The sequence below is a fragment of the Pimephales promelas genome, chromosome 1 (genome assembly GCF_988280905.1).
Source record: "Pimephales promelas chromosome 1, fPimPro1.hap1.1, whole genome shotgun sequence".
Classification (NCBI taxonomy): domain Eukaryota; kingdom Metazoa; phylum Chordata; class Actinopteri; order Cypriniformes; family Leuciscidae; genus Pimephales; species Pimephales promelas.
Genome location: NC_142769.1, coordinates 21,497,606 through 21,522,203, shown reverse-complemented (window position 1 = coordinate 21,522,203; position 24,598 = coordinate 21,497,606). Strand labels below are relative to the sequence as shown.

The following is a 24,598-nucleotide window of genomic DNA, read 5'->3' as shown; positions in this document are numbered from 1 at the left end:
ACTTTTTGGCATTTGTTGTCTTTACTGTCATTTTATGAGTAATAGTAATTGTAGATGTTTGTTTATACTTTTATACTTGAATAGAAGCCATTATGGGATAGTAACTTTTATTTATTTTGTTTAATATAATACATTACAACTATTGCATTTAATTAAAATTATTATTTATTGAATTATCCAGATATTTGTCAGTTTTTACTGTCCCAGCACGTTATCTTGACAAACATTACAGTAAATTGACAACAAATTCGGGCTTTTATTTTGAAATAACGGACGATCATATTGTTGTAACGTTCATTGTTGTTGGAACATTCAGCCATAGCGCACCTGAGCAAGGCTCTCTGTCGATTTATGAGGAGCTTTGATTTTAATAGTTCGATTTTAAATGAGTGATAAAAGCGACAGTAATAATGACAAAAGCAAAAATCGCAGTGTGGTGTATGTTTACAGTCCGGAATACATCCAGACATGTGACTCGCTTTCTAAAGTGCCAAACCGGGTGAGATGAGCTGCACTTCTCACACTCCCAAACACAGCACACACATCTGTCTTCTGCCAGATTTATGCTTCATACTTCACAGCATTACAAACAGAGACATAGCTAAATAATTCAAATGGAATCGCGATTGACTTTGAACTAACGAAAAAAGTACCATGTTTTGGTCATCTTCCGTGGTAAATATTACTGTGGTGTTCTTAAATTACAGAACTTTGGAATGTAAATAACGTTACTAGTAACGTTAGCCTACATGAATGTGTTAATCAATTAGTTAAAAATATATATATGGAATATATAAAGACTACATGAATGTGTTAATCAATTAGTTAAATATATATGGAATATATAAAGACACATTCCTGAATTTCTTTACTATTTTCCTTCTCTCACAGGCGAGTATGGTGCATTCATTGATTGAGGCGTATGGCTTACTGAAATACATGAGGTGCAGTTTACATCGTTTTCTTTTAAATATGTGTTTTTTAAATACGTAACTAAATAATGTTAACTGATGTTTATGTTATTGAAACTGTTTTGTGTGGTTTTTAGGGTGGTAAAGCCACATATGGCTTCAATAGAGGAGATGGCCGTGTTTCACACAGACTCTTACTTGCAGCACCTGCACAAGATCAGTCAGGACGGGGACAATGATGACCCTCAGTCTGGTGACTTTGGACTGGGTGAGACCTGAATTCAGATGATCAGTCATCTTTTTTTATTTAGATGATAAAAACATTTAGCTGTTTCCAGCAGGTTTTGCTCTTCTGAGAAGACATTTCACCAGATGTTTGCTGAATTTTTTCCCACAAGAGCATTATTGAGATCAGGCACGGGCAGATTGGCCTCGCCTGGCTTTTGCACGACTTTTGGCATCTTCATAAACTTATTTTCATAACTTTTTTTTTTTTTTTTTGTAAAGTTTTCAAACTTTTTGAATCCAAGGACCCTAATATATGATAACCCACGCCTAAAATATAAAGGCAACTATATATTTTCATGTGAAAAGACAATTATATTATTATACTATGTGATAAAATGTAATAATGTGAATATATAAGTTCAACATGGATTTTGCAAAGTTAAATAATTGGATTTTATATTTAAAACATTATCTGGAAAATATTTTCCCAGCAGTAATAAAATTTAAGTGGAGCGTATATATATATATATTTTTTTTCTACCCATTTTAATGTTTATAAACCTAATGTGATATTTTCAGTTCAATTCAAATTCAAAAGCAAACTTCCATGTGGGCTGCAAGATTTAAAGTAATTGTAAAATAACTCATATAATATAATTATACACACACACAAGTAGCTTTGTCATCATTATACCAGGGGAAGTCTCAGATTCAAGAACTACTGCCATAACCGCAATTTTTTTTTTTAAATTACTGAAGGTTTATCTTATAAAATTGAATTCCGTTTTTTTTTTCTTTCTGGAAAAACCTATTAACATATTTTTAAAAAAATTCTCCCTCAAATTTTTCGCAGACCACCTAACAACTTCTCCCAGAGCCCAGTTTAAACCCCTCTGAATCAGAACTAGGTTTCCGGAATAGTCAAACAAGCCAATGGTTTCCCCTGTGCTAGTGCATGCAATGCCCTCTTACTTACAGCAGCGGGCAGTATTATACTTGTATCTTGAATCATGTTTAATTTTTGCTCTGGATCACAGCCATGTGTAATTTAAATTCATGACAAACTGACACTTCATACTAACCTCCAGGGTTAGAGAATAGTGTTATTGTTTTTGAGGGGGAAATAAAGCTCTTGCCAAAGGATCTATTTTAATGTAGTTCAGTGTTTATTGTTCTTTCTCACCCTCCCACTCTGTGACACAGTATCTTTCCTCTCAGTTTCCTCTCTACACCCCATCCCATTGTCTCTCCGTGTTATCAAACCCCGCTCTTGACGCTCTTTTTTTGTGTGGTGTTGTTCAGGTTATGACTGTCCGGTGGTGGAAGGTATTTTTGATTATGCGGCCTCCGTTGGAGGAGCCACTCTGACTGCTGCCCAGAATCTGCTGGATGGAAAGTGTGATGTGGCCATCAACTGGGCCGGAGGGTGGCATCACGCCAAGAAGTAATACAGCACAACAGGCCTTTTGCCCACCCTCTTGTGTTTCACCTCCACATCAATCATTGAGATGCCTGTGTCATCTTTAGCATGCTTAAACCAAGTTCAAATTTTTATGTCACAGTTTGTTTGCTGAAGCTTTTTAAACGAGCTTAGTGTTTAGTTTTATTGTAAAATGTTTATTGTAGATGAATGTTTACATATGTGTACGACATTGTTCATCAGGTCACTGGAGCATCTGATTGAATATGTGTTGTTATGTAAGGGATGAGGCATCTGGGTTCTGTTATGTGAATGACGCTGTTCTTGGAATCCTCAAACTGCGGGAGAAGTATGAGAGGGTTCTCTATGTGGATGTGGACCTTCACCATGGCGATGGTAATAACACTTCCATAACAATAACCATAACAACCTGTTGTCGTTAATAGCATTTAACATCCTTCTTTTCCACAAATAATTCACAAATTGGCTTTAAATTTATATCTGAAGTCCAAATCCACATTAATATCCAAGTGTGAATGTTAGATCAGTGATGCAATATTTATATTTTTTGGAAATTGGAAATTTGTATATTCAAAAATGCATACAAAAAAATGAAACTCATAAAGGATGAATATATCTCTTCTACGATTAGCATTTTTAAAATTTCTAAATAAAACATCATTTTGAGTTTGATAGGGGCTTTTTTTTTTTTTTTTAGAAACCTCGTAGTCTGGCAAATTCGTTTTTTTTTTTTTTTTTTTTTCTTTCTTTTTTTTACAGTACTGCTAATAAAGCTCAAAGTCATGTGTTGCAGTCAATGCAATATTCTAAAATAAATTAAATATAACCTGGTGTATTTTTTTTTTAAAAAAAGGGTTAAATTATATTGTATTTTTAGAGACTTATTGAACTTAAGACTGTCTTTTGGGTTAGTTCACCCAAAAATTAAAATTCTGTCATTATTTACTTCATGTTGTTCCAACCCCGTAAGACTTTCGTTCATCTTTGGAACACAAATTAAGATATTTTTGATGAAATCTTGGAGCTTTCTCTCTCCTTCATAGTCTGCTGGGTAATTTCATCTGCCGGCCCAGAATAGTTAGTAAAGACATTGTTAAAATAGTCCAAGTGACTACACAAGTGATGACAATACTTTTTTGTGAGCAACCCCCCCAAAAAATAATGACTTTATTAAACAATTCATTTTCTTCTGTGTTCATGAGAGCGCCACGACACATGTGCGAGAACTGAGAAGATGACGCAGATGGGTATTGATATAGTGTTTAAAATGGTTCTAAAGTGTGCATTTCCTGGATGTTCGAATCTTGAGAAACCAACAAGAAAATGTAAACGTGCCTTACCAATGCTGCAAAATTAATGGCTTACCTTTTACACTTTTCCATCAAATTATCGTGAGCGTATACATTGTGGCGCTCTCGTGAACTCACTCAGAGCCCCACACAGAAGAAAATGAATAGTTGAATGAAGTTGTTATTTATTTCTATTTTTTTAGCACAAAATGTATTCTTGTCGCTTGATAAACTTAAGGTTGATCCACTGTAGTCACTTGGACTATTTTAATGATGTTTTGACTAACTACCATTTCTGGGCCGGCAAATGAAATTACCCAGCAGCCTATGGAGGAGTGAGCTCCCAGATTTAATTAAAAATATCTTAATTTGTGTTCCGAAGATGAACGAAAGTCTCACGGGGTTGGAACGACATGAGTAAATACTGACAGAATTTTCATTTTTGGGTGAACTAACCCTTTAAGACAGTGTTAAGTTTAATAAGTCTTTAAAATATGATATAATTTGCGCCAGGTTATATTTCATTTCTTTTAGAATATTTAAATTTAATTGACCCAAATGTTTAGATAGTAGCAGGTCATATTCCTTGTTTGTATTCATCTGTTACCGGTTGTGTTTATTTCTCAATTAGAGCACAAATCCATCACTTCCTGAATGCTTTTCCTTGGACATGATTTAATATCCTTCCCATTAAGTAGACTTCGGCATTGTTTCCTCTCCAGGTGTGGAGGACGCTTTCAGCTTCACCTCTAAAGTCATGACAGTGTCTCTGCACAAGTTCTCTCCTGGCTTCTTCCCAGGTTAGTTCTGCATGCCTCTACGCCTCAGTGAAGACCAGCACGTCTTTTAATTCCCTTAATTGACAGTCATGTTTCAAGCCATGCCAGAGCTGGAGCTGCAGGCTCCACTCCAGCGCCCAGAGTCTGATTACCCAGCTGATAATGGAGACTGGAGCTCTGTGGCTTCTCGGAGACTCTGAGAGTCCCTTCACTAGTTTAACAATAGCACTTAGAAAGGTAACTGAGCAAATGCTCTATGAAGACAAGATATTTAATTATTGCAGGATAACTGAATTATTATTTACTTAATGAGTAAGTGTTGGCTTGTTTGGCTTGGCAAAACTTTGGCTTGGTTTTTCCATGCAGTTGCTCTTCACAAATATGACACATTCAAAACATTAATTCATATGTGGCCACACTTGGAATAGATTTTCTTAACATTAAATGAAATTATAAACTCTGCTCCAGATACTTGTAGTGGAAATCTGACTGAATTGAGTAAAACACAATAAAATTAGATTAACTGTCAAAACAACCCAAATGAATCTCTTTAACTAGCTAGCAATAGTGTACATACTTTTTTTTAAAACATTCTACTAAAGCAAGTTGGAAGAGACTGATCACTTGCATTTCAACAGTAATTGCTCTTTGAGTAAAGCGGAGTCATACATGTTATACATTATTCATATACGTTAACGCATAGCAGATGCTCCGCTCTTCACCACAGTTGTAACCCCTGAAATCCAACCCTAAACATAACAACATTAAGCTCCTCCCCATTTTTCATCATCAAAACACATAAAATAACATTTAATTTCAACTGTCTCTCTCAGTTCAGTTATATGCATAGCATGCTGGGAACTGGAAGTCCCCTGCACAGTTTCAGCAATGGCATGGTAATAGCAATGGAATATTTTCATGCAGTCCTAACACAATTGGATTAAGCAAATGTCTGCTTTGCAAACTTCAATGAACTGCACACCATGAAATTACCTTGTGACAAAGTGTCCTATAATTCTAGTTAAGTGAATTAAGCAAGTAGCAAAAAAAACAACAACAAAAAAACATCTGTTTGAATATGTACTGTGCTTAAAAATGTATGTGCTTGATCTGAAAGTACAAAGTAAAAGTTTGGGGTCGTTGAGATATATCTTTTTAAGTTTATGCTCACCAAGGCTGCAAAAATACAGTAAAAACAGTAATATTGTAATATATTGCAATTAATAACTAAAATAAATGGTCTATTTTAAATCAACACTAAAGAACTTTTTTTTTTACCTTAATAATGTTTCCAAAATCGTTTCAGTGGTTCAAGTAGTCGTAACAGGATGAAAGGCACTTATGCCTTCGCTTTGCGGCCTTACATCAGATCGGGTAGCATTTCTGTAGTTTGAATGAGACATAAGAAAACTACAAATTTGACTTGCTCTACGGCAAGAGTTACAATATCTTTGTTTGTTTTTCTTTGTTTCTGATGTCGCAATACATCATACTTTCATAAGATCATGCAACATACTGTACCTTGTCTGTGGACTTCATTCCAAAGCCAGTGCTGGAAAAAAATGCGAGCGTGTGTGCGACAGTATGCTGCGGTAGGTTACATTATTTACGACAGCGGTAATGGACAATTTTGCTTCCAACCTTTTGTGCGACTGAAGAGGAAAAGTTCTTTAGTTTTAAAATGTAATATATTCCTGTGATGGCAAAGATTGATGGCATCCCATTTACGACTGGTTGGAACACACACACACACACACACACATTTCACTATCATATCTGACGTTTACGGAGTATTTGTGAATCAGGAGAAGAGTTTTCGGGAAGGTCTCTTTACGTGCAAATCACTATCATATTTACTCGTATATTTACGAATGTTTCATGAATGAGACCCTTTGTCATGTTGGAAGACCCAGCTTCGACCCATCTTCAATGCTCTAACTGAGGGATGGAGGTTGTTCCTCAAAATCTCAGTGTGAGTGGGTGTACAATTTTGTCTCTAGTGTCTTTGGACAGCTCTTTTGTCTTGGCCATGTTAGTAGTTGGATTCTTACTGATTGTATGGGGTGGACAGGTGTACGACCTCAAACAGGTGCATCTAATTTAGGGTAATAAATGGAGTGGAGGTGGACATTTTAAAGGCAGACTAAGGCTATGTTTACATGGAAACGATCCGAAGAGAAAACGCAAAAGTGGCATTGCGTTATCACTTTTTATTCTGCGTTTAGACAAGCGTTATGGGTGGGAAATCGGTGTGCATATGGTGACGCAAAAGTATGTGAAATTTGATGTAGTATGCACTCCAGGCGGCTAGGTGGCGATGTGAAGCACTGCCACACAACAACACCAAGTCCGCGCGCCAGCGTACAACCTTCACTGTCTAGTAGATTTTTGCGTTTTTACCCTTTACATGGGAATGCGGCGGTGGAGCGTTTTTAAGATTTCCACTCTGGAGGGTGGTTTCCCTTTTTTGCGTTTTTAAGCTCTAAAAACGCTGTCACCGTGTAAACGAAAGGCACATCCGATAAAATATTTTTACGTTTTCACCCGCGAGCATTCTCGTGTAAACAGGGCCTAACAGGTCTTTGAGGGTCAGAATTCCAGCTGATAGACAGGTGTTCAAATACTTTCAGCTGTATCATACAAATAAATATTTATATATATTTATACAATATACATTTATTGTGATTTCTGGATTTTTGTTTTTTAGATTATGTCTCTCACAGTAGACATGCACCTACGATGACAATTTTAGATCCCTCCATGGTTTCTAAGTGGGAGAACTTGCAAAATAGCAGCGTCTTCAAATACTTATTTTCCTCACTGTGTATATATATTTACATACATACTGACCCCAAACTTTTGAACGGTCAATGTAAATTATGCAATATAAGTTTTTATATATACATAAGTGATATGAATGACCAAAGAGATCAGCGTAAGGGCTATCATTATTATGTGTTTCAAAGGCACAGGTGATGTGACTGACACTGGGCTGGGTAAAGGACGCTGGTACGCTGTTAACGTCCCCTTTGAGGATGGCATACGTGATGATCGGTACTGCCAGACCTTCACCAGGTTTGTAAAGATCCATTAACTAGCCATCCAATCAAGTTTCTTGCAATGTTTTGTTTGTCCCTGTTGCTCATTGTTATTTAAACATAAGCATTATTCCTTTTTTTGTTTTTCTCTCAGTGTGATGCAGGAAGTAAAAGCTCTATTTAACCCTGAAGCAGTTGTGATGCAACTAGGAGCAGACACAATGGCGGGTGACCCCATGTGCTCCTTCAATATGACTCCCGTTGGAGTTGGAAAGTGTCTAAACTATATACTGGACTGGGAGTTACCCACTCTGCTGCTAGGAGGAGGTGTGCGTCATTGTTTTTGTTCAATTGTATTATGCCCTCAATCTCTTAAAGGGATAGTTCACCCAAAAATGAAAATTCTGTCAGTAATTACTCACCCTCATGTTGTTCCAACCCCTTAAGTCTTTTTTTTTTTTTTCATTTTTGGAACACAAAATAAGATATTTATGACTAAATCTGAGAGCTGTTGGAACAACATGAGGGTGAGTAATTACTGACAGAATTTTTGGGTGAACTAACCCTTTAATGTTAGCAAACAATAGGATTGTGAGTGGTAATGTCTTTTTTTTTTAATTTTCTTATAGATTTTAGATGCGATGTTAAAGAATTTAATAGTGATATTTGTTGGAAAACTACAGTAATGCGAACAATAATCGATTACAAAACCAAGGTTAATTTTCCTGAGGGGTGGTGAACAGTCTTACAAAAGTGAGAGCTTACAATAGCTACAGTAAACACTACATCAACACCAGTGTTGGCTAAAGTTCGTCAGCCTTCGAAAGGTCAAACAAATACATTTTGGTAACAGGGTAACAGCATTTTTTCGACAGCGACAGCACTGTCTTCTCTAATGAGGCTCAACCAGGTCCCCTTTTTTTGTTTATTCCGTGGGCGGGACAAAAACGCATTGTTGTCCAGACGAGTCGTTCGTTGTACAGTAGTTCTTGGAAAGTGTATTAGAGCTTCGTAACCTTGCAGATCTTTTTTTTTTTTGCTCAAACAGCAACATTGCACTCTAACTAACATGAAGTTGAAAAAGTGAAAAAACATAATAGGACTCCTTTAATATCTAAAAACAAAAATTCTGTCATTAATTCATGACGTTCCAAACATAAACATATAAGACTTGCATTCGTCTTTGAAACACAAATCCATATGAATCGAGCAGTTTCATTTGCGTATTAAGATGACCAGATTTAATTTAGTCTTCTATTCGTGTCTTATGCAATGTTATATGTAAATAAAAGCCTAAATGAAATGTTTATTCTGTTTAACCACTCGATTCATAAGGATGCTTGTACTTTCTGAAGCATGATAAAGTTCGGTTGTGTAGACTTTCAGTGGATGGGCAAAGATGATGATAGAATATTAAATTATTTTCGTTTGTGTTTAGATCTCATTGGTTTTGTACGACAGGAGGATGAGTAAATGATGACAGAATTTATATTTTTGGGTTAACTGAATCGACAGACGTTGTCAGCAGTGTTGCCTCAGTTTATTCTTCCTCTATGTCTTAACACTGACAACTCCATCTTCTGTCATTGTTGCCAGCTTTCTGACTCGGCCAAAAAGTTTATTAGTGTGTTGTTACGGCCGGGTTGGGGTTGGGCTGAGAGAAGAAAGTGAACTTTTGTGATTTTAGCCCATTTTGAAATGAGCTCTAAGCTGCAGACCTGCCTAGCCAAGCTAGATGAAAGGTAGTAATTACACTTAGTACAATGAAGCCCTTTTGCTTACTTCAATCTCGCTTCTCTCTCTCTCCTTCGCTCTCTGCCTATACAAATGTGCCTCTCTCAGGCGGCTATAACCTTGCCAATACTGCCCGCTGCTGGACCTACCTAACGGGGACCGTCCTAGGACAGACTCTGTCTTCTGAGATCCCAGACCATGAGGTGAGACCCTGTTCCCTCTCTTCTTTCAGCAGCTGTCTAAAATCCCAGTCTCTCCTCCTCTTCCTCTTCCATTCCTGCTGAGTCACCCAGTCTAATCAAATATGTCCAAGCACCTCTCAATAACCGGGTTTGTTTTCATGAAGCGGGGGGGTTGTGCATGTGCACACCAGTGAAGGGGTCTTAACAATTACTACTCTGTCCCTACCGGTTGACTGAGAGGGACTTGTGCTTTTCTCTCCTCAACTGTTTATTCCCTCTCTCTCCTCTTTCTCTTTCCTTAGAGAAAGAGAATGTGTGTACCCAATTCTGAGTGAGTCTTTTTAAGGGCTTTTTCATTCCTTTTTGAGGAGCTTCTTAGGAGAGATGAAGGGCTGGAAAGGCCTTCTGGTTGGTCCGAGAGAGTTTGATATCTCTCTTTTCTTCTGACTCACAAAGAAGGTCTTTTAATGTTTATAGAGAGCGCTTTCATGGTCACTGCTATAAAAGATTCCCTTGTTTCCTCTTACATGACCTCCTGCATCATGTTGACCTTTGACCTCTCCACAGGACACGCAAACCAAAATAAGGCTGTGTAGATTGGGGTGGGCGATATACCGGTAGACACGATTAACCGGTAGAGATTTTGGACTCAATCGATTTTGGACTCAATCGTCTCAATGTTACGCTCCTGTAATGTTGCAGTGCTTCACGGTCAACGAAGCTTATCGCTTACATGCATTTTAAAGTGATTTTAAACTGTTGAAGTGTAATTTGCGGCAAAAGAGAATTCATTTCAGTATATGCACACACTATCGATGAGTGAGACTGTTTCTCAGCACTGACATGAAGCTGCTGCTGATAGAGCACTTGAGAACTGAACTGAGTGCTTTTTGCCACCTAATTGGGTTTGAACAGATAAATACACATACCCATGTGTAAAAGTGACCATGTATTTGCAAGTAAACAGTCATTTTCTCTTAAGTGCAGTTGGTTTTAAAGGGTCACCCAAAAATGTAAATTCTGTCATTAATTACTCACCATCATGTCGTTCCAAACCTGTAAGGCTTTAGTTTATCTTCAGAACACAAATTAAGATATTTTTGATTAAATACTTTTTGTGCACCCGGACCCCAAAATCAGAACCGTTGCTACATCAGAATGCCGTCTCACTATTGGTGCTATATTGATGCGCATGTCACGTGAGCGTCAGTCAATAGTCGGCCAATAATTCTGGCATTGCCACTGTACGGCTTTTAGTAGGCAGATAGCGTAGGAGATCTGACAAAGAGAAGAAATTGTTGAATAAAGTCATTATTTTGGGGTTTTTTTTGTGCACAAAAAATATTCATAACATTTAATTTAAACCACTGTAGTCATATGGACTACTTTAACGATTTATTTACCTTTCTGGGCATTGATGTTGCTGTCTATCATGGTGGGAACAGAAAGCTCTCATATTTCATCAAAAATATCTTAATTTGTGTTCCGAAGATGAACGAAGGTCTTACTAGTTTGGAATGATACGAGGGTGAATAGTTAATGACAGAATTTTCATTTTTGGGTGAACTAACCCTTAAAAGTGAGAGCATCATTTTTTTACACAGTGAAACACTATGCAGTGTTTTTTTTTAAAATATTTAATTTACACATTTTATGTAGTATTTCTATTGCTTGAAGTTAGGTCTAATTAATTTGTGTCTTGTTTTATTGTAGTTTGTTTTGTCTGCTCTTTCTTTTTCAGTTTACTTGTCTTCAGTAAGCTTGAGAGGTTTGAGAGGATTTTTTTTAGGCTAGTGTTAGTTTTTTATATTATATTGAAAATAGTAATATGAATTTTGATATTTCAGTGGGATTAAAATTGATATCATAACCCAATTTAAGGCAAACATAACTATATAATGATATATATACTGTATATATATATATAATTATGATATAGGTAATATTTATGATATAGGTATTTTGGTAATTTCACCCACTACAGGTGTAGATAATTGTCAGGGTGTTTGTTGATGACAGTGATGGTCGTGATGATAAGAGAAAATAAGAGATAAAGAGATTTGAGCTTTCTGGAATACTTTATTCATATTGATAAATAAGGGATTTTCTTTCTCCTGTTGGCTACAAAACACATTAAACTGTAATGATGGCAAATCTGTAATATAGTAACTTAACCATTTAGTTCTAGCAGTTCTAATTCTAAACTTTTTGAATCATTTATTATGTTTAACTAGTGCCATTTTTTGGAAGGCTCTTAAATCCATGAAGTGGACTTCACTTATACTATTCACCATTCAGAGGCCAGGGGTCAGTAATTGTTTTTATTTATGTATGCTTCTTACCATAGTAGACAATGCTTACCAAGGCTCCATTTATTTGATAAAAAAAATACAGTTTCTTACCTGTACAGGTATGTTTTCTATTTGAATATATTTTAAATATTATTTTTTTACTCCTGTGATGCAAAGCTGAATTTTCAGCATAATTTCTCCAGTCTTCAGTGTCACACGGTCCTTCAGAAATCATTCTGATTTGATGATCAACCTTCCTTATTATCTTCACAACTGAAAATCAATAAATTTATAAGTGTTTTACTTCCACGTTTAATTCAAGTTGGAATGCATCGCTGCTGAATAAAAGTATTAATAAAAAAAAAATATTACTGACCCCAAACTTTTGAACAGTGTATATTTTTCCATCTACTGCATTTGATTGATTGATTGATTGATTAACACATGCTAAAATGTACATTAAAAACCTATATGTAATATGATTTTATAAGCTACTTTACAACCTTTGAAATCCTTTTAGGGACATGGTCCGAACATGGTGATTTGGAGTTGAAGTCTGTTTGTCAGTGTTGTCCATATTGTCCATGTTGTCCTATAGTCCAATGTGACTTTTATTGAAAATTGTGCGCTAGTCCTCTTAGAAGAATGCTTGTCCATTCATGGGATGAACACAGTTCATCTCAAATAATCAGTTTGATCAGTAACTTACAAAAAGTACATTAGAGGACTTTTGTTTTCAAAATTGCTGGCATATAAAACAGTAATCCATTCTATATGAAATTGAAAAATGGGCACTAACTCTGTATCCTGGCATTTTCACACTTTCAAGGTAAATTTTCACCCCAATAGTTTTAAAAAACATTTTGTAATTTAAAACTTTTGTCATTTTAGATTTCAGCACATTGTAGTGTACCTTGTGTTTTCTATTCTATTCTATTATTATATTATTATTCACTATAATTTTATAATCATTTATTTGGTCCCTAATAAGTTGACAGTTTTAGGACTGCCACTCGTTCTCCCCCTTTCTCATTCCTCTTTCTCTATAGCTTCTCTTCTGTTATTGTTCCTTCCATCGGCTTTTCAAAGCATGAAACTCTCTTCTCCCCTCTTAGAGAGAGGAACCCCCATCTCCTCACCAGCACTATTATTGTGTGTCCATCCCAGCCAAACAAAACACTATTTAACTGTAGTGTGAGTCCATAAAGACAAAGAAGGTAGAGGGGGAGAGAGAGTGCGATAAGGCTGTTAAAAGACAGAGAGGCATCCACCAATGGGGGTATAAAAAAAGATAGAAGAGTATTGCAGCATAGAAGAAGCTGGGAAAGGAGAGGTGGAACAAGAAGCACTTTGTACCTGTGCAATCTCGCTCTCTCTCCTCGAGCCGGTCCAGCTGCTGAGACTCAGAGGCGGCTCAGTCTGGGTCTGCCCTGCCAGGACTCCAAACAATGAAGACAGACTGGAGTGGAGGCATACAACGAGCTCATTCAGGCCCTGTCACTGACATAGAGAGATGAAAAAGTGAGGCTAATATAGACAGTCCTCTCACAAGGGAGAGACCCAGAAAAAAAAAAAAACGCAGGGCCTTTTATTTAGACCTGAATTGTTTCTCTTTAAGAAGCTGATGAATTGGAAAAGCTTGGTCCAAGACAGCCCTGATATTGGTCTAACTAAACTCCATTGTTGGCATTATAGGCAGCATCTTCTGTGACAGCTGTGTGTCAATCCAGTTTTTTTTTTTTTTTTTTTTTGTCAACACATTTCCACCAACAAATTGTCTCTCTTCAGTGTCTAAATTTGACCATGGCACGAGACTAAACCTAGGGAATATATAGCTGATTGAGATGTTGTGATGATCTCTAGATAATCATACTCTTTATTGTATTTCATTTTTAAATAGAATAGAAATTTAGCTATAGATTTAGTGAAGTTTTCACCTTTTAGATCTCCATACATTGTGAGAGAAAAGTGCCTGAGATTTGTGACTTGTGGAATTATATTTGTCACTGATGAAGTATGTAATTGAAGTTGTTGTGTAAAGGTGAAGTGTGTAATTTTTGTGCCACTAATGACACCAAATAGAATTCCTGAGAGGATTGTCACACACTTCTTTTGCCCTAATTTCACAGCATTGATTGCGGTAGAATTAGGCACACACTGCCATTCAGAAGTTTGGGATCGGTCAGATTCTTTGTGTTTTTAAAAGAAATCTCTTCTACTCACCAAGGCACCATTTATTTCATTAAAAATACAAAAATATTTTTGTATTTGTACAGTTAAACAGTAATATTATCAAATATTATGACAGTTTAAAATAACTGTTTTTTTCAGCATTATTACTCCAGTATTCAGTGTCACATGATCCTTCTGAAATCATTCTAAAATGCAAATTTAATGCTCAAAAAATGCATTATTGTTATCAATGTTAAAACAGTTGTGTAATTTTTTTTTCACGATTCCTTGAAGAATGGAAAGTAAAATAAATCTTTTGTAACATTATTAATTTCTTTACTGTAACCCGATCAATTTAACTCATCCTTGATGAAAGTATGAGTTTTTTTTCTCCCAAAAAATAAAATACTATACTGACCCCAAACTTTTGAACGATAGTGTTCAATGTTACAAAAGCTTTCTATTTCTGAAAAATGCTGTTTCTTTTTAGCTTTCTATTCATCATATAATCCTAAAATAAAAATTTAAATAACTGTTTTCAACATTGATAATAATGAGAAATGTTTCTTGAGTATCAAATCACCATATTAGAATGATTTCTGAAGGATCATGTGACACTGAAGCCTGGATTTTTTGCTTTGCAGGAATAAATTAGAGGAATAAATTAGACTTTAATATATATTCACATAGAAAACAGCTGTTTTAAATGCTAATATTTCACAATATTACTGTTTTATTTTTTTTAAATCGAGCGAGCAGTGAGCAGAAGAGACTTCTTTTAAAAACTTTAAAAAATCTTACCTATCCAAAACTTTTGAATGGCAATGTATAAAATTGCTGAAACTTTATCATGGTATGTTATGACTGTACTAAATTACATTACAGATTCAGGTTAAGAAGATAAACTTAAACACTGTTATCCTCTTTATAACAAGTTTAATAACCTTTTCAAAACCCCCAAATCTTAAACCCATCTTAAACATGTAAATACAATAACACAAGAATACACAATAAAACTGCATCAAGTAAATGTTTCAAACAGATTAAAGTCCAAAAGAACCACTATAAAGAACAACAATTAAACCAGTATCTAGACCTCTTTCTTGGGCTGGCACATTTAAGTCCAGAATAAAAAGTAAAAATAATGTTAGGCAATACATATTCAATTTTATTGGTGTTTGTGGTTGTTTGATAAGGACCATCACAAAAAAACGTGGCTGTTTGAAATATGTAAATACTGTTTGACTTCCTTCTCCGTGTCAGGGGCATGTCATGTCAGAAACAGGAAAACTTTGTTTTCTGTGCTTACTGTGATATTTCTGTTTTTCTGTAAGCACCACCTACTGTCAGAGAGTGAATTTAGATTTAATCCCTATTATGCAGCATTTACAGAGTGTTGTAATTTTTACAAATTTAATGCAAATAATGAAGCTAACGTGTGTTCTATAAATCCAAAAAAATTGTACTTGAATTGTATTTTGAAGTGCTCATGATATCAATACTGTACTCCTGAATAGTTTATAATTGTCTCTATATAATTAAAAGTGATGGAAGAAAGTATTATAACATAAAATTTGCACATCTCACCTTAATAGGTGAACCCAATGTTGCAGACTTTCTCAGTAAGCTCTTTTTTTTATTTTTATCTAAGAAAGACAAAGCTGAAAACAGAATAAAGATTGAACAGTTGGCATCTTGGCATAGTTCTTTACTGGCAGCATCAAAATAGCTGCATTATATAAACCGTTAAAGGGATAGTTCCCTCAAAAATAAAAATTCTGTCATTTCTGTCACATTGTTCCAATACATGTATGACTTTCCAATGGAACATAAAATATATTTTGAGAAAATGCTTCTTTTTTTCATACAAATGAAAGTAAATGGTCACTAAAATGATATGAGTGTGAGTACATTTTTGGGTGAACTATCCTTTTTACATTATCGGTACTGGTTAACAGTAAAGGAAAGGGTTAAATCTGCAAAACGTCCCTGTTGATGGCCAGTTTGGCTAGACTGGAAACTTGTAGCTTTGTTCTGGTCAAATCTTATCAGCGAGTGGTAGGAAATTTGCTATGTTTTTGTTTGAATGCTGTCAGAGACTCTGCTCGGCTTGCGGGTGGAAACAGCCCTCACCGCTCTGTGGCCAGTCAACATCTGTACATCCTCTCCTTTTTAAAAACTTCTTTTCACTTGTTTCTGGCAAGCTATTTTCAGCACAGCCCAGTGAAATAACAAACATCCAGAGCTCTGTTTCCCCCCTGCAGTCAGATAGACATTTGTCTCTCTCTCTCCCTCTCTTCTCTCTCTCTCGTTCTTTCATTGAACTTGATTTCACTGAAACATTTAGAGTGTGGTTACAATAAATGGACAGTCTGCATCATTTCCCTCAATTGTACAAGCAGTATCTCTTACAGACAAAATTCAGCATACCAGCGTATGACCGAGTGACCGAAGTACTCCACCCATGATCTCAAACACTTATCCAAAGAGTTTACAGGTTCATACACAGGTGTGTTGTTAACTCTTGAGCTCAGCCAACACACACAATCATAAGATGACTGCTCTGGTGGTTACGCTAGTCAAACAGTGCTAAAGGGATTGTAAGGTCTTCTGTCTTGTCTGAATAACTTGAGGAGGGGGTAAAGACCCCATTGGGCAGAGCAGGGACAGACAGCGCAGACCCTTTAGAGGAGCTGTGAGTGGATTGAGAAAAGTAAAGATGTGTTAATGTGGAACCGTTTTATAAAAGCAAGCTCCGCATGCAAATTGATTTGTATGGAGGTATAATAATGCACAGCTGGATAGTTCGCCATCACAGTTCAGCTGGTTTCTCAAGTTGTGATGTCACTACCTTTTGTGAAATGTTTCTTCATAACGTACACATGCTCTTATTGGCTGCCAACTTTTTCATACCGAGTTCAACAGGATGCTGTGAGTGCCAGTAGTGTTATGTTTGCATTGTCTGTAGTTTTGCCCTTTGAACCAGGTCTTGTACTTCACTGTAAAGTGCTAGACAGACTGGCTTGGCTTGGCTCATTACCGCCTGCACGTACTGTCTGTTTTAGAAGGGAAGCGTTTCAGACAGTGCAGATGCTGTATGTCCACCCATGTTATTTACTTGAGATAATAATAAAATACACCCACTGTTCAGTGCTAATGACAGCTTATGATTTCATAATACTTACTATATATAGTGTTACTTTACGTCTCTAGTCTCATCTATCTCGAACAAAACGTGTGATGCCACAACATTAACAATCAGTGTGGCCTCTATATCTCCTCCTGTGGGTGGGACTTTTTGTGCCGTTGCGTCTGGGAAGTAGCTGGCTCCCAATATCCCGGAGTGGAATAAATGCTGGAAATGAGCTTTGGGGAAGTCCATAATGGAGGTTGGGTGGTGTTGATGGTTAAGTGGTCAAAGTTCAAAAGGTCAGGAGATGAAACCTAAACTCACCTTTATGATGAGCCACTCGAGGAGACAATGAAGTGCCGGTTATATTTTGACTCTGAGGATATCATTCTGTCTGCTGTTATGGATGGAGTTATTGACCTTTTTATGTTATGTCTAATTTGTCTAACTCTACTTTGCTGTTTGTCATGTATTGTTTAAATAAGTACATTTTTTTGAATGTGAGATTATTTTTTTTCCTCAATCAGTTACCCTCATGTCATTTCAAACCCTTAAAGGGATACTCCACCGGGTTTTCATATTAAACTATGTTATTCCCTTAATTAAGACGAGCTGATGCATACCTCTCTCGTCTCAGTGCGTGCACTCTATCGCTTTGTATTGCCGCAAAACTATGTTAGCACTTAGCTTAGCCCAGTGCATTAAATATGGGCCAGAAAGAGAAGCGACCAAACACTTCCTCGTTTTCCCTATTTAAACACAGTTACTCGATTAGTGTAACTCGACCTAGGCTGGTGACACAAAATAAAACGTTGTGTTTTTCTAAGCGTTTAAAATTGATGACTATATTGTATGGTGGAATACCATAAAAAAGTGCTTTAGAGCACTTCAACTTGGCGCAATAATACCTTCACTTGTGAAAAGTCCTCTTACCGGCTCCCGCTTTGTCGCATGTCACGTTGGCTGCATTGACGGAAATAAGAGGCAGGGGGAGAGCGAGGAAGCGGGAGCCGGTAAGAGGACTTTTCACAAGTGAAGGTATTATTGCGCCAAGTTGAAGTGCTCTAAAGCACTTTTTTATGGTATTCCGCCATACAATATAGTCATCAATTTTAAACGCTTAGAAAAACACAACGTTTTATTTTGTGTCACCAGCCTAGGTCGAGTTACACTAATCGAGTAACTGTGTTTAAATAGGGAAAACGAGGAAGTGTTTTGTCACTTCTCTTTCTGGCCCATATTTAATGCACTGGGCTAAGCTAAGTGCTAACATAGTTTTGCGGCAATACAGAGCGATAGAGTGCACGCACTGAGACGAGAGAGGTATGCATCAGCTCGTCTTAATTAAGGGAATAACATAGTTTAATATGAAAACCCGGTGGAGTATCCCTTTAAGACTTTTGTTCATATTTTATTTATTTATTTTAATTTCATTTTGTTGACGATAAACAAACCAGAATGAGAACATGAAAACACATCAACTCCCCACCTACCAAACCCTCCCTATTTGCAATGGCTATGCATAATGGATACATAAGTTAACAAAAACAAAGCCACGGGAATGATAAAACATGATTTCCATTACACGAGAGTAGATGTTAAAACTTCATGCTTATTTGTACTCGGCTTTCGCTAAGCAAAACTAAGACGTAGCTTTACAGTAAACTATGCTTCTCCATCCATTTACGCTTCTTTCCATATGGTGGTGTGACTCCCCTTGTGTACTTGATGCGTCAGCACACGCGACGACTGCAACTACAGGACGACAACCGTCTGGATTGAGCCGAGTAGGGGACATCTCTAGGGTCTTCAAGTGGGCACCTTCCATCCTCAGTGTTTCGTCGACTAGCCCACGACACCTCAAGAGGGCTCGACAGTGACTCTGGTGTCCCAGAGTCACCCCCCTCTGTCCACCACTCAACTCAGCCCAGCTTACTGACCTCTACATCCATCCTGCTGCAGAGACCTAATCACAATCTATCCGTTTGACTAAGGCTGTCGAGCTGCACTGGTGCGTTATAATGCAGTTTCAGTGGCAACGGTTCTGTATGGCATACCACCTACCGCAAAACACAATATCTGGCCTGCATCACTCACGCAATATCCACAGGAATGTATAAAAAAACAAAAAACAACAGACTCTTCAAGTTTTCCAGAATTCTACGAAACCGTAGCATGGCGGCCTGTACACAGCCAGCTAGAATCTTTCCGTCTCAACCACAGCCAGTTGCTGCTCCTTTCTGCTGCTTCAGATAAGTTCTTTACCGTGCGACACAACTCTTGGCCACTGTATCCGACGTCTCTGAGGAACCGGATTGTACAGTGTGCCACAAAACCTTGACAATCCACTTCCACTGGATAAACCTGGACTCTCCATCCTCGCTGCTCTGCCTCAGTGGCCAGATGAGCATACTGCAATTTCTTCCTCTCATGTGCCTCATCTACATCAGTTGAACAATGGGGTTGATCCAGACCACAAAACAATAACTGGTCGTAAGTTAGTGGTAGCAATCTCAGGTGGAAAAATTAGCCATTGATCAAGGTCAGCCAGCAGCTTCCAGTTGCGAGAATTGGTGTTAACAACTTTTCTTGGTGGTTGCTCGCCTGGGCGGAGGAATATTGTTTTCTGCGTATAATGCTTTGCTAGACAAAGCGGCAACTTATTGGTCATACTACGCTCGCCTTCCAATGCTAAAGCCAGACATCGCAATACTTGGTCATGGCGCCAAGTGAACCGACCTTGGCTAAGAGCTACCTTACATCATGTCAGAATGTGCCTTAATGTGGCAGGTGATGAACACAAAGGACAAGAGGGATCCTCTCCTACCCAAAGGTTTAGGTTCTGCGGTGATGGGAGAACATCAAAAATTAGGGTATTCAGTCTGAGTCCTTATTGCGCAATATACTTGGAGATCTTCTCTTCGGCTATAGTCCATATTTTTATTGTAGAAATTTGTGCCGAGTTCACCCGTGCTGTGGATATTTCCAACATTATAATGTCCTGAAGTTGAATCAGCCACATGGATGTATACAGTGTTGTTGAGCTATCAGTTTTTGCAGATGTGAAACCGGCCAGCCAGACAATTTTTTGCAGTTTAGAGAAATCGAACTGAGAATCACCATTCAGTAATAATACAGACAGGATCACCGGTATAGGATATTCAATGATTTTCGATAAGGTAGCACATACCTCATTCCAAATCTTTTTTACCTTTTCACATTCCCCCACATCATATGGAAAAGGGATCCAAGTTGTTGGTCAGGACATTTATCACAGAAGGGTCTAAAGGAGTTGTCAATACTCATTTTTGAAACATGGATGATGACATTTCTGTCCCTCTACTGAATGCCATTTTTTCCAAAACTTTGATGCTTCAGAAAGTAAAAAAAAAAAGACGTTGTAAACCTATTCCAAATAAACCAAGAATTTTCTGAAGAAACACTTAGGCTTTTATTCACATATAAACATTGATCACCGCACATACATAGACCACATCAAATACGGTAAAAGGAAGCTGAACCTGTACTTGCTTGACACATGAGAACAAACCTAATTGGTTCTCACATGTCAAGCACGTTTGAGCATCCTTGGATTAAACCACTCGATTCATATGGATAATATTATTACAATGTCTTTTTGAAACATCAGAGTTGTGGTGGAATTGACTTTCAATGGAGGGACAAAAATCTCTCAGGTTTCATGAAAATATCTCCATTTGTGTTTCAAAGATGAACTAAAGTCTTATGGGTTGTGTTTGGAACAACATGAAGGTGAATTATTGATGACAGAATTAAAATTTTTGGGTGAGCTAACCCTTTAAATAAAAAAGTTCCAATGTTATCCTAATGTGGTCCAAACCAAACAGAGATGTGGACACTGCTGTTTCAGATTAAGTGGAGTTCATGGGAAAACAAGTGGCACACTGTGGTGTCCTGTGTGTGGGAATGCTTACTAAAAGCATAGTAACGAATTATGTATGCACACATCAAAATATACTGTAGGCCAAAGAGCTCACATCAGTTTATTATACAGATGCCACAAATAGACTAAAGTGCGATGTGCAGCACAACGTTTTTGGGTTCAACCCTTCATTAGTGCCTTGTGCTTCCAAGCATCCACCTGCACAAATGTACAAGCTTATTACCGTAATCATTATAATACATCGCAGACGGACTTCGCCACAAACATTACAACTACACGGAAATACACACATACATTCACATTCATTCATTAAACAAGCATTTAAAAATTCTAAAAGCTTAACCATAGAAATTCTTGTTAGACATTGATTAATCTCATAATTTAAAACTCAATTTAAGTGTTAATTTTCTATATTAATCTCAATAAGTGTTTTATCACAACAGAAATTTCCAATACCACTTGATTAAACACTGACCATAGACTGTAAAAAATATGGACAAAGCGTCTGTGACGTCACCCATAGACTCTCTGAAGAACGGGTTTGAGGCTGTTTATGGGGGGTATGGGTGGCGCCATACTGGAAAACCTTGGGAAATACAAAATACAAATGTTCAGAAAGGATACAGAGGTGGTATGATGTGTTGTGTCAGATCATGGCCGAGACGTCAAATTCACTCGGCGCAGCCCGTTCTCAGCTGTCAATCAAAGTTAACCGCCCTAATTGTCATACAGTTTATATGTAAATACGATCTAAACTAACGAGTTAGAAAAAAATTCACCCCCCTCACAGTTGTCAGGAACATATTGAAGATTACAATAAAAGTCCATGGGACCAAACTGTAGAAACATGAATTTATGCTGTGAAAATGGACATTTTAACATGGGGTATATGGACATTTGCTCCCTTTTGGGACCGGCCTCTAGCGGATTTTCTATGTATTGCAGTTTTTCGCACTTCCGGGTAGGCTTCATGTTTCAGATTAGAATGTTGCTGCTTGACACTGACATACAAAAACAGTTGAATTTATATTTAATTTATGTATCTATATTATATAAATTCAATTGTTTTTATATGTCAGTGTTTAATCAAGTGGTATTGGAAATTTATGTTGTAATAAATAGACATTGTTAAAGTCCCCGTGAACCGGAAGTTGCAAACGACTTTTCTCCAGTGTTGTGACGTATTTCCGAGAGAAACGGAATACTAAATGAGGCAAAATAGTGGGCGTGGCTTTTTTCCCCCAACTAGCACCTGATTGGATCTAGAAAAATGGGTGTTTCATTCTGAAATGGAGCTGTCAGTTGGAGGGGCGTGGTTATGGATGTTAAGGAGACACCCAAAGCGTAAAGCCTACGTCATCGGGCAAGGTCCTCCAATGCAGAAGGGAGGAGAATTTTCAAAATTAGATTAAAGATTACGAAGCCAAAAAATTTTTTTGTGTGGATTGACTTGCGTGTATGAATTGTTCACCACAAAACGATCAATTTAGGCAAACAGAGTAAGTATGGTCAATTTTGATTTCATGGGGACTTTAAAGCTCTTGTGTTTTTCCTCTTTGTCGCCATCTCTGTTTTAAATCTGCAATTGCAGTCATTAGCGGAATTATCGACTTTACGTGGATTGTACTTCAACACCCTCGACACCGTACTGTGCGGATGAACACATGTTTGAGGAGACTGTGAGGCTGTCAGTCGCCGCACTGATGACAATACTGGCATTCAGAATCACAGATTATTCTTTTTGGTAGTATGACCAACATAATAATTTTCACTGGAAAATGTCATCTGAACTAGTAAGAAACATCCAACTTTGTTCTGGTTCTGACATTAAATCGTGCTGATTAAATCTAACAATCGCTTATAAGTTATCATATCACGCAAAACTGTGCAAATATACTTTGTTCTCAAATTGTTAACGTCAGCATTGCGTGACTACATGTAATGTCCTTCCGATATGTATACTTGTTTTCGCATGGGTCCAGTTGAGGTCTCTTTTTTCTGAAGCCTCTCCGAAATCTGAACGAAGTCTTCTGCATTTTACAGTGGGTGAATCTGTTGTCTCTGGTGATTGTCGTTTGAACCTTCCTGGATCCGTCATCAAATTGATGCGTTTAATTATATCAAGTGCTGTGAGAAAAGGTTAAAAATCTCCACCTCCAACATCCTCACATGCAATAGTTTACTTGCCGAGACTCTTCTTTATGTGTACAAATGTCACCTAATGACGCAAAGACATGTTCGAATCTCCCGTGGAAAATACCACAGGTACCACTGGAATTAAAAACATTATTACAAGCTTACCGCTTTGAATCGAGCTAAGGCAAGCAGAGACATACTGGCTGGTTATGTATTTTCTCAAATATGTATTTTGGATAATTTGTAACCCCAAAAAGGCTACGGACTGCAGCTTTAAAAATGCATGTGAATGTCATTAAATAAGCATTCACAAAAAAAAAACAGTATTATTTCTTCATGCCTTCAGAATATATACATCTAAGTTCAGAAATCCTTTTACGTTCTCTCTGTAGAAGTCTTCGTTCCATATTCCCACCTCTACGAGTGTTATTTGCTCTATAGTTTCAAAGTTCATTTCATAAACTAAGTGCGTCATTTCACTAAAGTGACGAGCAATGGGACGTTTCTGGTCTTTTTTTCTTATTGCCCTTGTGTGCAATAATACTTGTCCTAATTTGTTCTTGTCTAGCCCACATATTGTTTTTTGCACTAATAAGACAACAAATAGATTGCATTAGTAGAAGTGCATGTAGCAGAATTTGTTTTTTTTACATGCCAGACGTTTTTGGATCTACGCACCTAAAGCCTTTTTTTCATTAACTTCTCCTGGATGAGTATTTGTCTAACTATGTGCGCACATACGCGTAAAAAAAAAATTGCACACATTCACATATGTGAATGTCGTATAATCCCTTACATGTTAGAGCACATTGGGACCGGAGGTAAGCCGGATAAACAAAATAGTAATTGAAAGCAGAGTTGAGCTAATGCATGTAACATGCATACAACCAAATCTGATCTCTATCCAGTTTATACACCAGACACCCCACCAACACAATGCAGACCGTGTTTTTCGAATGAGCAAGGCAACATGCCTGACTGTCTTTTTGGCCTGTTCCTAGAGTTTCCATTTCAAAATCATAATGAATCGCTAATTGAAGCATATTCATGATAGGGGAAACTTTAACTGCTTTTGGCTTGACTTTTTGATCTAAAGGATCAGGACACTGATAGAGCTTAGCTATTCAACATTGAAAAGAGTTTATGTATATGTGTGTGTGTTTGGAAGAAAGTGGAAGTATGACTAAATCTTCCCAAATTTACTCAAGTATGTGCTGCTTCCTAGCTGAGAAAAATTGTTCAAGGAAACCTTGATCGCATTAAAAGGTCATTAGTGAAACTGATTAGCAAATCTCTGTCCTAGCTTGAGAAATGTTGGCTTGCAGCATACACATAATGCTATTTT

General features: G+C 37.2%; 1 protein-coding gene across 2 annotated transcripts in view; it reads left to right on the top strand.

Annotated features, from left to right (window-relative positions):
* The first annotated feature begins 284 nt into the window (after positions 1 to 284).
* hdac8 (histone deacetylase 8) overlaps positions 285 to 24,598 on the top strand; it is a 31,894-nt gene continuing 7,580 nt past the window's right edge. The window contains exons 1-9 of one of the 2 annotated variants that reach the window (XM_039668797.2): positions 285 to 499; positions 892 to 944; positions 1,049 to 1,179; positions 2,442 to 2,583; positions 2,843 to 2,955; positions 4,592 to 4,669; positions 7,615 to 7,723; positions 7,841 to 8,013; positions 9,529 to 9,623. In XM_039668797.2, the coding sequence (XP_039524731.2) occupies positions 386 to 499; positions 892 to 944; positions 1,049 to 1,179; positions 2,442 to 2,583; positions 2,843 to 2,955; positions 4,592 to 4,669; positions 7,615 to 7,723; positions 7,841 to 8,013; positions 9,529 to 9,623 (1,008 nt within the window). In that variant the 5' untranslated portion in view covers positions 285 to 385. The remainder of the gene's footprint in view (positions 500 to 891; positions 945 to 1,048; positions 1,180 to 2,441; positions 2,584 to 2,842; positions 2,956 to 4,591; positions 4,670 to 7,614; positions 7,724 to 7,840; positions 8,014 to 9,528; positions 9,624 to 24,598) is intronic. The other variant, XM_039668798.2, reaches the window with a different exon arrangement.